General features: G+C 36.5%; 1 protein-coding gene across 2 annotated transcripts in view; it reads left to right on the forward strand.

The window, feature by feature from the left end:
• sncaip (synuclein, alpha interacting protein) overlaps nt 1–12,977 on the forward strand; it is a 52,425-nt gene that overhangs the window by 19,762 nt on the left and 19,686 nt on the right. For both annotated transcript variants that reach the window (XM_088911466.1, XM_088911467.1), the window contains exon 2: nt 3,671–3,779. In XM_088911466.1, coding sequence (XP_088767592.1) covers nt 3,723–3,779 — 57 coding nt within the window. In that variant the 5' untranslated portion in view covers nt 3,671–3,722. The remainder of the gene's footprint in view (nt 1–3,670; nt 3,780–12,977) is intronic.

The raw sequence follows: 12,977 nt of genomic DNA on the forward strand, positions 1-12,977 counted from the left end.
GTTTTAACTGTCGTAGATGTGTTGCCACTGACGGTTTTGCTCCTTGTTTGTGTGCGGATTGTGTTGCTTTTGAGAGAATATCGTGTTGCAAGTTATGGAGACATCTGGATTGGTGAAGACAAATCAGAGAGCGAGGTTTTCATGGCTTCCAAACTTGTTTTGCCTCTGATGTTTCTTGTGTGTGGTCTGTGGGTTTCCCATTATACTCTGCTGCAGTTCCTAGACAAGTTGGGTTCTTATTATTTTTTTCCAGTGCTGCTTGCCATACTGTCTTCTGCCTATTCTGCTCTCAGTCCTTTCATTTTCATTGCTATGAGCTACAAAACCAGGACTGTTCTGAGACCGTTATGTTTTTTAAAATTGAACAAGGCAAAGGAGCAACTAGCCACTGTACTCAGGTCACCATACGCAGAGTGAGGAGGGTGATGAATAAATAGGATTTGTGCTGCTGCTCTACAACAGAAATCAGTACCTGTTCTGGACACATACAGTACATACTGTACTGTATATCAGTGCCAACATGCTGGAAAAAATATGGGACAAGGAAGATTATTTGTTCATCAGCAGGATGAGAAGTGTGCTTTCAAAGAGGCATTTTGCAGACAAGCATGTCTCTTCTTTTGTTTTTGTTTAACAATAAATATAATTGATTATAGATCCTTTCAAAAAGTAAAAGGGAGTGTCCTGGATTGCAGACACTGTTTAATTGGTTCAGTGTTCCAAATTACAGGGACACATTTTGAAATAGACAATATGCAAGAAATGTCTCAGACTCCGATCTCAATAAAGAGAAAGACAATTATTTAGGCAGCAAATACAAGTAGAGAAAAATATATTCTGCTTCTGGCACATTAAGCTTAAACATAACCCGCATAGGTGCTAAGTGGAGAAAATGTAAGCAAACAAGATTGATATATTTCATTAAGTCATTTTCAGGAGAATTTCTTATTTCAGTACTTTTGAATAAGACACCATGAAGACACATATGTCATAGAGTATGTTCATTTTATTTTCAGGGATCTTCAGTGAGAACAACTGTTTATGTCATACTTTGATTTTTTTAATTATTTTTTAAATGGGAATCCCTAAGACACTTTTACATATTAGGTTTCTGTTGTGCTCGACAAAGACTTTACTGTAATATTTTCAATGAAGTCTTTAACAAATTAACCTGTAAAAGGTTTTTGTCCTTGGTCATATTCTAGTCAGTTTCATACATTTTGAGAGTAGCTTTCACATTGTATGTCAGTAATACAGTAGATCTGTTCTATATTAAGAAATTATTACTGTAAGTCATTCTTTATCTTGATAGCTGACCAAGTGGCTTACCCTTACTTAAAACTGCAGTGTCCTTGTACCTTCAGTACCTATGTTGTCTGAAACTCTTTTGTGCAGCCTATTTTTATTATCACAAATGCCCTATACAGTCTGTGAAAATGTGTTGTATTACTGTGATGCGTGGGTTTTATCTTTAACGTTTTATATTCAATCAGTTTGCGAAATGTATTTTTTATGTGTAAAAAAACGTTCATCCATCCCAGCTCAGAACTGAACAGAATTTATATTTGTGTATATATTTTATCAATAAATGTTTTATTTTATTAAGAATTCTTTACTCGCCAGCTATCAGTAATCAATTCTAGTGCAATATTTAATGTTAAATAACAAACTTATGTTAAAGTTTCTGTAACGTACATTGAGCTTTTTACTGAAGTCCCAAAAAGAATCTTCAGTTTTGGAATTATTTTGAAGATTAAGATAATTACAAGTTTTGACCAATTCCAGAACTTATTCTTTCATTTAAAGGTAATAAATTAGATTTGTTTGCACATAAGATTCTTAGAAAATATAAAGATTGTGTTTAATAATACTTTGCTTTTACAAAACTAATTACGTTAATTAGTCAATTAACTATTTTTAAGTAAAAACGTAAAAAGGGATTGTGTTAAAGATTGTGAGGTTTTCAAGTCTGTATTTTTGGATAGTTAATCTCATTTGTAATTTTGCCTTCGTTTTTTCCAATAAAACAATTTTCAGTTTATGGATTGCCTTTTCTTGGTGAGCAACATCTCAGAATGTTTTACATACAAGGTAAATGTATAGCAGGAAAACACAGTGAAGGAAAAATCAAGCTTAGTACATTCTTTACTCTTAACAAGTTAAGGGTTAATAACTCATTACAAAGTAAGACGTTGATTTTTTTTACCTCCTGGTGTAATATTGCAAAACATACTTTCTTATTGTGAAATATCTCTATACATTCTCATGACCTATAAAGCTTAAAACCTGAAGTATGTTGCATGCTCAGCTCAAACCAAACAGAACAAACAACCATGAAAGAATTCATCCACAAGTGACTTTGATAAAGAAGAAAATCACTCAAGACTCTTGGTGCTTCAATTCACAGGTAGCAATTTATGAAGAATAAAGTTAAAAGCTCGGTTTATATAATCTTGCATTGAACTTTAAGAAATCAAGCACTGAATAAATTAAATAGCATGTTTGCACATTTGCTCACTTTAAAAACTCTCAACTACATAACTTTTTTGACAAAACTTTAAAAAAAAAAGAAATAGGCATTAGAAAAAAGCAAAAAATGACTAGGCCATGGATTTTCTCAGCTCCATTATGTATCTGAATCATGTAATAATGAATGGATTGCTACATGATTAGATGTAGGCAGCTGAAGAGTGTAATTTATAATAAGCAATAGGGTATTAGGGAGGGGATACCACAGTTTTAGGGAGCACATTTCATACAATTCTACAAAAGCAAATATTAAGAAAGGGATGATTTATTTGCCAACCAAACCAGTTGAAATAGTGAAAAAAAGACATTCTAGTAGAATATATATTTAGTCAACGGGAGTGTACCGTATATTGGAGGCTCAGGAAATGCAAGAACAGATAAAAAACCTGGCAAGTTCTGTACCTCATGTAAGACATGTGTGCCTTTACATCTGACCATTAACTTCAGAATGTCAAGGCAGTGGTCCCTGGGGAAGGGGGTGGTTGACTACATCAACAGAATCAGGCATCTGGGCTCCTGGGTCTTCCTGGAACACAGGAGGGCATCAGCACTGTAAGGACTGCCTCAAGTTTGCACTGACCCAAGCCGCACAGCTAAAAGCATTATGTAGTGTAAGGAGATTAAGGGAACTTGTTCTCCTAGTGTGGCAGGGAGATATTTGCACATTAGATATATTCCTTTGTCCTTTGAAAACGTATTCTATATTCTATATATTCTTTAAAAATATATTATCGTCTAACCTAACGTAAGTTCGGTCAAAGTTTCATAACTTCCATACAAGCTGAGCAAGACCTAATGTTCCTTTGAGATTCTTTTAATTGACTTTTACTTTTTTACATATAATATAAAACACCAAAAATTCAAAGGTATTGATGTTTTTAGATTAAATAAGTCTTTCTGCATATCTGAATAAAGCACATTTATTCCACGTACGTAAGTAGTACAAAAAGCTGGTGTTTTCTTTTTAGTAGTTTTAAGGAGCATGGGTAGCTTGTCATTGTTACTTTTATTTGTATTTTTTATTTTACTGCTGTAAACATCACAGAATACTATACATACCTTTTATAAACAGTTGTAAACATCAACTTTACATGTGTGTGTACTTTCTTAACAACTGAGATGACATTCTTTTCATCCTCAGGTTCACGGTGTACCAGGAGTCTGACTTCACATGATGTTTCTGCAGAGAAACCATGGATGCCCCTGAATATTTGGATTTGGATGAAATTGATTTCAGTGATGATTTAGCTGTAAGTAACCAAGCTACTATGAAACAATGTACTGTACAAAAAAAGTTCTTGTTTGAATGTAAAAGATTACCATTTATAATGTGATTTTCTGAGGACTGTTAAATTAGCTATCCACAACAAAGGACTAACTCTACATCCAGATCATCTTAAAATACCAGCTAAATGAATGTGGAATCAGATGAAATAACATGTGTCTTATGTGTTGTGTTTTTTACTTTCTTTTTAAAATATGAGTTCAGTTTTCATACAGTCTACAACCTTTTATTAAAATACTTCAAATATTTAAAACTGTCACAGTTTAAAGGCAGTACAGTTTTTTTCGATGGAGAAAACAGCATTATGAACTTTCATCCTACAGATATTTAACAATTTCCACAATTTAGTATTATCTTTCTGAAGTACCAGATTGCAGTGTACTGACTTTTAGCATTTATGACATACCCAAGAACACACCATCCACACCAGTTTTAACCACATGTTCAGTGTAGATGGTTCAGTGACCTTTCTTATGTTTCAGAAATTAAAAATAACCTCTGCTTTGGAAAGATTAATTAGCTGTAGCGAAGCAAAGAGCAGTGTTCTAATTACATCTCAATTGTCAAGCATGCAATTAGGAGGCCTGCCACAGATGGGTACAAACAGCTACCCTATTCCCTGCAGATGGAAATTGCTTTGGGAATAGCTTCCCTAAAACCACAAAATGGGGCATTTAATTAAAAATACAGCTCCTGCATTGTTTCCTTATGGTGACAACCAGTAGATAAGAGGCCTGTTCTCTGTACATAAAGGCTTATGTATGAAGTGTCTGTGTTCTGGGTTTTACAATATTTAAAAATAAGATTATTTATGTAACCATAGAAGAAAACAGATTGTAATGTACTGTACATTTTTATAATGCTTTCTTTTTTGCATCTTTTGAGGAGACTTTCCCATCTCCAAAGGAATTCAACTATTTCATTTTGTATAATTAGTCTTTGGTGACTCTTTTAAGAACCAAAAACACATCAAAACTTACCATCAGTGTTATTTATGGGCTTAGTCAATATTAACAAGAATTCAAATATTTCAGGAGATCAAAATATAAACAGGGAATTTAGGTTTTATTTCAGGAGCAGTGTGTTTAATTTCATTTTGAAACTAACTGTATATACACTGTACATGTATGTTACATTAAGTAAGGATTAGGGACACTCACCTAAGTACAATAATATAAACTAAATTACAACAAGGTTAGCACAAGGTGGAAGTGAAATGTAAGTATTGTGAAGGGAATTGATTGGTAAGAATTAAAATAGAATACAGGTAGTGGTTATACAAAACAGTAATTAAAACAGCGTAATATACAGTATGTACTGTATTCCATGTTTACTGTTAATAGGTGCATTAAACACAATAAATTTACTAGTTTGAAAGTAGAGAATATTAGTGCACTACTACTTAAAAGTGAGTGAAGAACGTAACTTTTAGAGAGCTGATAGATTACAGGTGCACTCTAAAAAGATCAGTCTCGAGTAGGCACTGAAAAATGGACAAGGACTGAGCGGGGATGTAAGATGTGATGGACTAAAGGCAGAAGCAGGGAGGCTGAAACAGTGGTAGATGAGAACAGGAGTTTTGAATCAGATGTGACTGGCAACAGGGAGTCAGTGTGGGAACTATAGTAATAGAGTATCTAAAGAAAAGACAAGGTAAGAAAGAAAATGTTGGATGAGTTGGAGTGGGTGGCTAGCTCTGGCATGGAAGCTGGCCAATCTAGGTGGGACATAACAGAGCTTGGTCTTAAAGTTCTATTTAGTAGTTGGTAAGGAAGGGGCAGATTCTGCGAGTGTTGGTTTAGTAGAGCAGCACAGGCATACAGGTGTGAATGAAAACGCGTGCTGGGTATAGGCAAGGCACTTGTCAAGAGTGACACAGAGGTTGTTGGCAGGAGGAAGAGCAGAGGGTTGTGGAGTCAAAAGAAGCAGAGAGGTTCATAGAGGAGGGAGAAAAAGGAGATCAGACTCTAAGAGGCTGAATTTTAAATGATGATACTGCATCCAAGAGGAGTTGACTGCAAGACAAGCAGAGAGATAACAGGAGACCTGAATATAAGAGGGAGGAAAAGAGATCTGAGCATCTTCAGCATAAAAATGAAAAGTGTGACGAGATGAGAGGACGCAGGGAGCGGGTATAGAGAGAGAATAGCAGGGAACCCAGGACAGAGCCTTGGAGGATAAAAAGTAGAAAGCAAGCCTTGTCAGTAAACCGAGTGATACCTGAAAACATGCTGGTCATACGTATCTGAGTGTGTGCCAGACTGCCAAACAAAAGCCAGACTGAAGTGAGTCAAGCAGCGATAACTTGAAGAGGAAAATGCAGGGCTAGCAGTCCTACAGCCTCTCAGAGGGCTTAGAGGGTACAATAGTTCTAATGCGATGAGGGATCAAAGGTGGGCATTTTAAAAGAGGTCTGATGCTGGCCTGTATAATGACAGATGGGTTGGAATATGTACTGTAGGTGGGGTGAGGGTCTTAAAACGCTTTGGTAGGTTTATGGCCTTCATACAAGGAAGAGAAGACAGCATCAAATGTGATATTTAAGGAAAAACAGGAGGGAGAAGAAGAACTGGTGCTCATATTTGACTTGATGCATTTTATCAAAGTTTTAAAGTTTTTGCAATTTAAAACTAAATACACCTTAAAAACCACGTTTAGTTGTTGTGTTCCATCTGTTGCTATTACACTGTATTAGAAATGTAAAATGTTATTAGACATTTATGTTCACTGATTTTGTTCCACTTTTTTCTCTCTCATTGCAATTTTCCAATTCTAGGTTCAGTTTAGAGCAGCAAACTAAACAGGAATAATGGTAGCCAAAAACAGACTCGTGTTATATGATCACACTGCCTAAATATATATGATTTTCAACATAAGAAAATGCTTGATTTTATATATTTATCTAATAAAGACTGGCCCATATCAACCCACTTAATTCATTCCCACCCAAGCTCCGCACTGAGGTGCACCCCTGACTAAAACTAGTGTATTGTCCTGAGCATACAACTGGCCTGACCAACAAAATGGATAGATTTGCTCTGGTTTATTGCTTTGGATGATAGGCCTTCTACATCTGTTTTTTTTTTTCCTTTTCCTACAGATATCATAAAGCGAAACATTATTATTATTAGTAACATTATTAGTAAAACTGACTTTTATGGTAATGGTTAGCTCATTATCCAAGAGTAAAATTAGAATTTTTAATACAGTTATTGATATACTGTAACTGTGACATGGATATTTGCCCTTGGAGGGTCTATTGTACTTTGCGTAATATGATTTTTGACAGGCTTCACGTTGCAGCTACTGTAACCAGCACAGAATCAACTGCAATGGGACACTTTCCAGATTATAAACTAGCATGATCTGAAGTTCACTAAAATATTTAACTGCCAAGCTCATATAACTGCCTGTATTACAGTGGATTGTGATTGCATGCCACATGTATGTTTATGAATGGTTAGAATTTATGCACTTCACATCTGGTTTAAACTATTACTTTAAGTACTTAATACTCTCTGTTTGATGGCATATTTTGATAATCTGGATTTAGTTTCGCTTCACCTTAAACTCCTGATCACCACAGGAATAAATATCAGTGAAAAGAATTCCAGTAACACATCTTGGTTGCACTTCAAACAAATGTATTGAAGCTGATTATTCTTTTTTGGACATGGCTGGAATACTAGAGTTTTCTTCGGGCTAATAAACAAGTCAGTTCCTGGACATCATCACTTCAGTTCCACAATGGGATAGAAAATTAGAATTCCTAGGCTTTATAGTAGCAACAAGGTTTGCCTGTTTCACATTCCACATACAACTTTAGACACTTTCTAAATGTTACGGTGCAGCTGTGCACAAAAGGAACAGGCGGTGGTTTTGCAGGTTGAAACCCAAGTGTTAGAGCTTGGGTAGTTTTGTGGGTCTCTGAAGGTGCCCAAAGGCAGAGGGCCCAAAGCTCACCGAAGGCAGCCGAGGAGGTGGCGAGGAGAAGAAATGCTGACTAACAGGCCAATACAGCTGTTTGAGTCACAGTGGTCAGAGAAGGAGAAGGGCTGAAAACTGGTATCGGGCTGATGTGGCTGCACACGACGCCACCGGGATACAGGCAGGATCTGAGATTGACAATCCTAGTTGAGTTTGCTAGTACTGTACATCCAGTGTGGTTGTCTAGAGAACTGTACTACCACTGGTACAGTAGCTCCACGATAGAGACCTTCCTAAAAGGTGTTCTTTTCCATCACAGGGGACTGTGATGGAATGAGTAATCAGACGATTGGGTGTCTGATGGGTAGGGGGAAGGTCGGATCAAAAGGAGGTCCTGAGAGCCACAGGAGGACCGTGATCGCTCGTGGGAATGTTACAGTCTCACAGGGAAATCGAGGGCTGTGAGCTGCCGCCGGCCCGGCTGTGACGCTAAACTCATGACGTTTCAAATGGATTAGACTACAAGTAAATAAAGAAACTGTCTAATTAAATGGAAGAACACGGACATTTATAATTTGCCTTTTTTCTACCCTAAGAAACTCAGATGTTTGTCCTGCCAAATCAAATCAAGGACCATGTGTGCTGAGGAATGCAGCAGCTACTCCTTTCCATTTTACAACTCAAGAGAGAACAAGGTGCCTGCTGAGAATAAGAGGCTTTTATTATGTAACAAGACTCCAATGGTTAATAACTACAACATCTTTTGTAACTGCAGCAGAGAATAAGATACTTAATTTTTTACAGTATGTTAGTTATGTATATAAAGTATTAATTTATTTTATAAAATGTGTGGTGAGGACCTGTGATCTTTCTTGTGTTTCATATTCTAAAGTGTAACGATTAAACTATTCACAGTTATATCTAAAAGACGTTGAGTGTTAAGAACTGTACAAAGAAAATATACAAAGTGAAATTTACTGATTGCAGACATATTCATGTATTTAATTCAGTAAGTTGCACAGTGAGATGGCATAATTCTCCATTTTTCTTTGCAAAATTGTTTTAGTTCTGACATGTTTGCTGGGGATAGGAAATAGTGACTAGTGTCACTGTACATTTTCTATTGGATTCAAGTCAGCACTTTGACTGAGCCACTCAAGGACATGTTGTTCTCAGATTTTTTCAGAATGGCTTTGTGCTTCAGTTAATTGTCCTGCTGAAATGTATATTTCAGGTGTTTTAGATTCTTGAGTGACTCAAGAAGGATTGTTTCTAGGATTTGCCAGTACTTGGCACAATCCACTTTTCCATCAATCCTGACAAGGTTCTCATTCCCAGCTAATGAGAAGCATCCCATAATATGATGCTGCCACTACTTTGCTTGACAGTTTGGATGGTCCTTCCTGGGTGATGTGCTGTGTTGGGCTTTTGCTAGATATAACGCTTTGCTAACCATAAAATAGTCTGCTGCGTGTCAGCCGAATATCTCATACAAGACAAGAGGAATCTTTTTTTTTCTTGCCACTCACCTATAGAAGCCAGCTTTACGCTGGGGCTAGACTGTTGTTGATGAATGAACAGTGACTCCCATCTCACATATAGAACAGTGCTTATCTGTTGGCTTCACAGTGGCATCCATAACGGGTTTCTTGCTTGTCTGGGTGCTCTGTTTTGAAGAGCAGCCTGATCTAAGTAGTGTCTGTGTGATATGATATTTTACATTCCACTTTTTAATAACTGTCTTCACTGTACTCAAAGGAATAATCATGTTTTGATCTGTGCCTCTGTACCACTCTCTCACTGGTTTATTTTAAAAGCTCCTTGGTCTTCGAGGTTGATTTAATGCATCACTATGTGAGTTGTGGCTTGGAATTAATTTATTTGAGGGAACGTACAGAGACAGCTGCCTTTACTCAGAAGTCAGGTTAAACCAATTGATTACATACAGACAGAGACAAGTTTGTCAGCATTCATACAGTACTATTCTTTTGTACCTGAACTGACTTTAGGATGCTGTGTCAAAAGGGTTACATCCTGGAGAATCTTCTGTTTTAAAAAAATAGGTGTTAAAATGTGTAAGTTCTAAATTGTAAATCCTATTGAAAGTGTCATGATTGCAAGCTCAGAAAGCAACAAAGGTTGAAACTTTGCAGGGTATTGAATGCTTTTGCAAACCACTTTTAAAACTTGTGTAACCCCTGCAGTGTGTTGAAGTCATTCTTTTGGGATTGAAGTGAATATGAAGTCTCAGTTAACTCATGTTTCAGACCTTGGCTGACCCTCATACAATTTTACAAAAAGGGTATGAGTAAGAGGTATAAAAAGAATAGTCCAAAAGAAGATTTAAATTACAAGCAGCTTGATTACTGTTTGTATTAGAGTGCCAAGACATAAGTGCGATTAAAATAAATTGTGCTAAGCGCACAAGAAAACTCAAAATAAAATGCTAATTTATGAAAATTAACAGATTTATGGAGATGTAACGTGTTTTTCAAGACATTTTTAAGCAGCTCAGTTTCATTATGCAACAATATGGCTTTTTATTGCCGCTGTACGAAATCTTTACTCTGTGGAACTAATTAAAAAGTTCAAGCCATTTTCTTGGAGCTGGTATTTGTCTTGGCTTAGGTCTTTCCCTTTTAGAATTTATCAAAAGGGAATGAAAGCTGTCCTAAATATACAGTGCCTAAGCTGTTACTGGTTCTCTTCGCGTAGACAGTCTCTTTTTTTTCAAGTAAGGATTTCGACTGTAGTAAAGGTTTCTCTTGTCAGCTGCGTGTTTCCCTGTCACAGAATGTGCTCATCACGGTTTGCATGCTTTCCACACTTTTAAACTTCTGAAAAGTGAGTAGCTTCTTCACCATCTGATGATCTTTGTTGTCGTTTTGTCTCTTTCGCACACCTCTCCCTTGTGCACCACATGCCTCTCTACCTAGCTAGGCATTCAGTTGCATATTTTTCAAATGAGCGTGATTTCAGTCTTCTCTTAAGGATGTTCAGTTCTTTTCCATTTTTAAGTTTCAGGGCTGAAGGATTCAAGGCATATAACATTTCTATTTTACTACATCACTCACTCAGTTTCAGTAATCGGTTATCCATTTCAGGGTCACTGTGGCCCAGAGCCTATCCTGAAAAACACTGGGCATATGGCAGAATGCCCTTGCACTACTGGGCTGCCCTATTTGACTACTTCTTATATTTTATTGCTTTCATATGTGGAATTATAATTCACATTATTGTATTTGTATATTTTAAGGGAGACGTTTTCAATGTTAGCCATTGATGAGTGTAACAAGGACTAAGGGGACGTACCCCCTATTTCCCATATACGCAGATACTTACAGTACCACCCTTGGTGGGGTTTTCAGGAACATAACCCTCACTATTGGCAAGAGAAACTGGTACTTAATAGCATTTTGATGAACTATTCCAAGATAAGTGAAACAAGGACATGTATAACCATTTCTGCTTTATTGGAGAAGATCTTCATGTGTCAAAATAAGAATTTGAGAAGCATTTAATTGTTACAGATAAGAAAATATCAAGTACGTACATGCCAAATACTGCCAAATATACTAAAACACAAAAATATAAATGATGTTCTGTGAGTGAAATTACTTTGTGGCTCCATGACAGTTTGTACAACAAATTTCATTGCTTTGTCTGGGATGCATTACCTTATTCACGTTTATTTTTTGTAGATTTCACAGTCATAATATTTAAATAAATCTGGATTTCACCATTTCCAACATTCAAATCTTGAAATTGTTGATATGCCAGCAAAAAGGCAAAATAAAACAACAAGAAGCACTTAAAGCCCCAAAGTTAACAAAACCAATATATTTCAATGTCTTAATTCATTTGAAATATCATTAATATGCAGTGGAATTTGGAAATATTGGTTTTAAATGGAGCAGTCTTTGCTGCCTTATGTAGACAAGGAGCGTCCTTCATCAACTTAATTGATCATTCTGTTTCATGTGGTGAACACACCCATCCATATTTAGATGCAGATCTGTCTGCATCAGCAAAGTTCACTGTAATTGTCAGACGATGCCAGCTAGGCTTGTACATTGCTCGTAATATATCCAACACCAAATCTATAGCAGCATCATCAGCAGTGTTCTTATACGGTAAGTAAAGAATAAAACATTACAGGTCATACAAAGGAGTATATCACCTTATGTATATAGAGTATGTCTTGTGAATGCTTTCACATGGTCCAATGTAGATTATTAGATGTAAATATACATCTATATTTATATTCATATGTGTGATATGAGTGTGATACGATTTTCTGTGTACTGTTCTGTTCTAGTTTGTCCTTGTGCGTCCGGACTGAGTAACTCTTGTATTGTATTGTATGTATTGTACTATTATTATATAATTCGTTACACTGTGGCTGTGTTGTGTGTGTTAAGCTGCTGTTGCACTGCAATTTCTCTCTAGGGATCAATAAAGTATCTATCTATCTTATTATTATTATCACACCTGAGGAAGGTTCCACGGCCCAAACGTTGTGTTTTCTTCTTTTTTTCAGCATGGAATAAACTATTACTTGTTCCTTTGCAGCCTACGCATGCTGACGCAGCTACCTACCTGAACTACCAATGTAGATTATATTTGTATTGAAGAATGAAGTTTTTTTCTTATGTTCATTATTAGTTAGAATCCCTTTATTACTGGCAGCGGGCAATGTGAGAGAAGGGGGATTTCCAGGATATTTAGTTTTTTTCCATCCCACTTGCCCACACTACAATAAAAGTAGAAAGCATACAATGGGGAGGGGGTGTTATTAGTTTTACCTTATTTCAGTGTAGTAAATGAATTTCACAGTGGAGATTTAATTATGTTGTCCATGTCATGTTTTTCACATCCATGGATTTTATTGGGCATAGCGGTAAGGAGAGGACACATACTGTACATTCTGTGATGTAGCAGATGACATGGAAACATGCAGGGATCACTAATGCCTGGAAGTGAGTGTGATCATCTTGACCGTTAACAAGATTTCTATGAGGTACCCCTTGGCACAGACATCACACAAGTGAATGTGGGAGAGAGGTCCTATAGGACGTCAAGACCTGCAACAGCATGTTACTGACAAATATAATAATCCAACTTGTCTCACAGGCGATCCATTGAGTTAATACTGAGTTGTCTACACTGCTCTTGAAAGTCAATCCATCACTTGCATAATCTCTACATAGAAGAATTCCTGTGTAACCCAGGCTGG

Source organism: Atractosteus spatula, chromosome 3 (genome assembly GCF_055471065.1).
Source record: "Atractosteus spatula isolate fAtrSpa1 chromosome 3, fAtrSpa1.hap1, whole genome shotgun sequence".
Taxonomy (NCBI): domain Eukaryota; kingdom Metazoa; phylum Chordata; class Actinopteri; order Semionotiformes; family Lepisosteidae; genus Atractosteus; species Atractosteus spatula.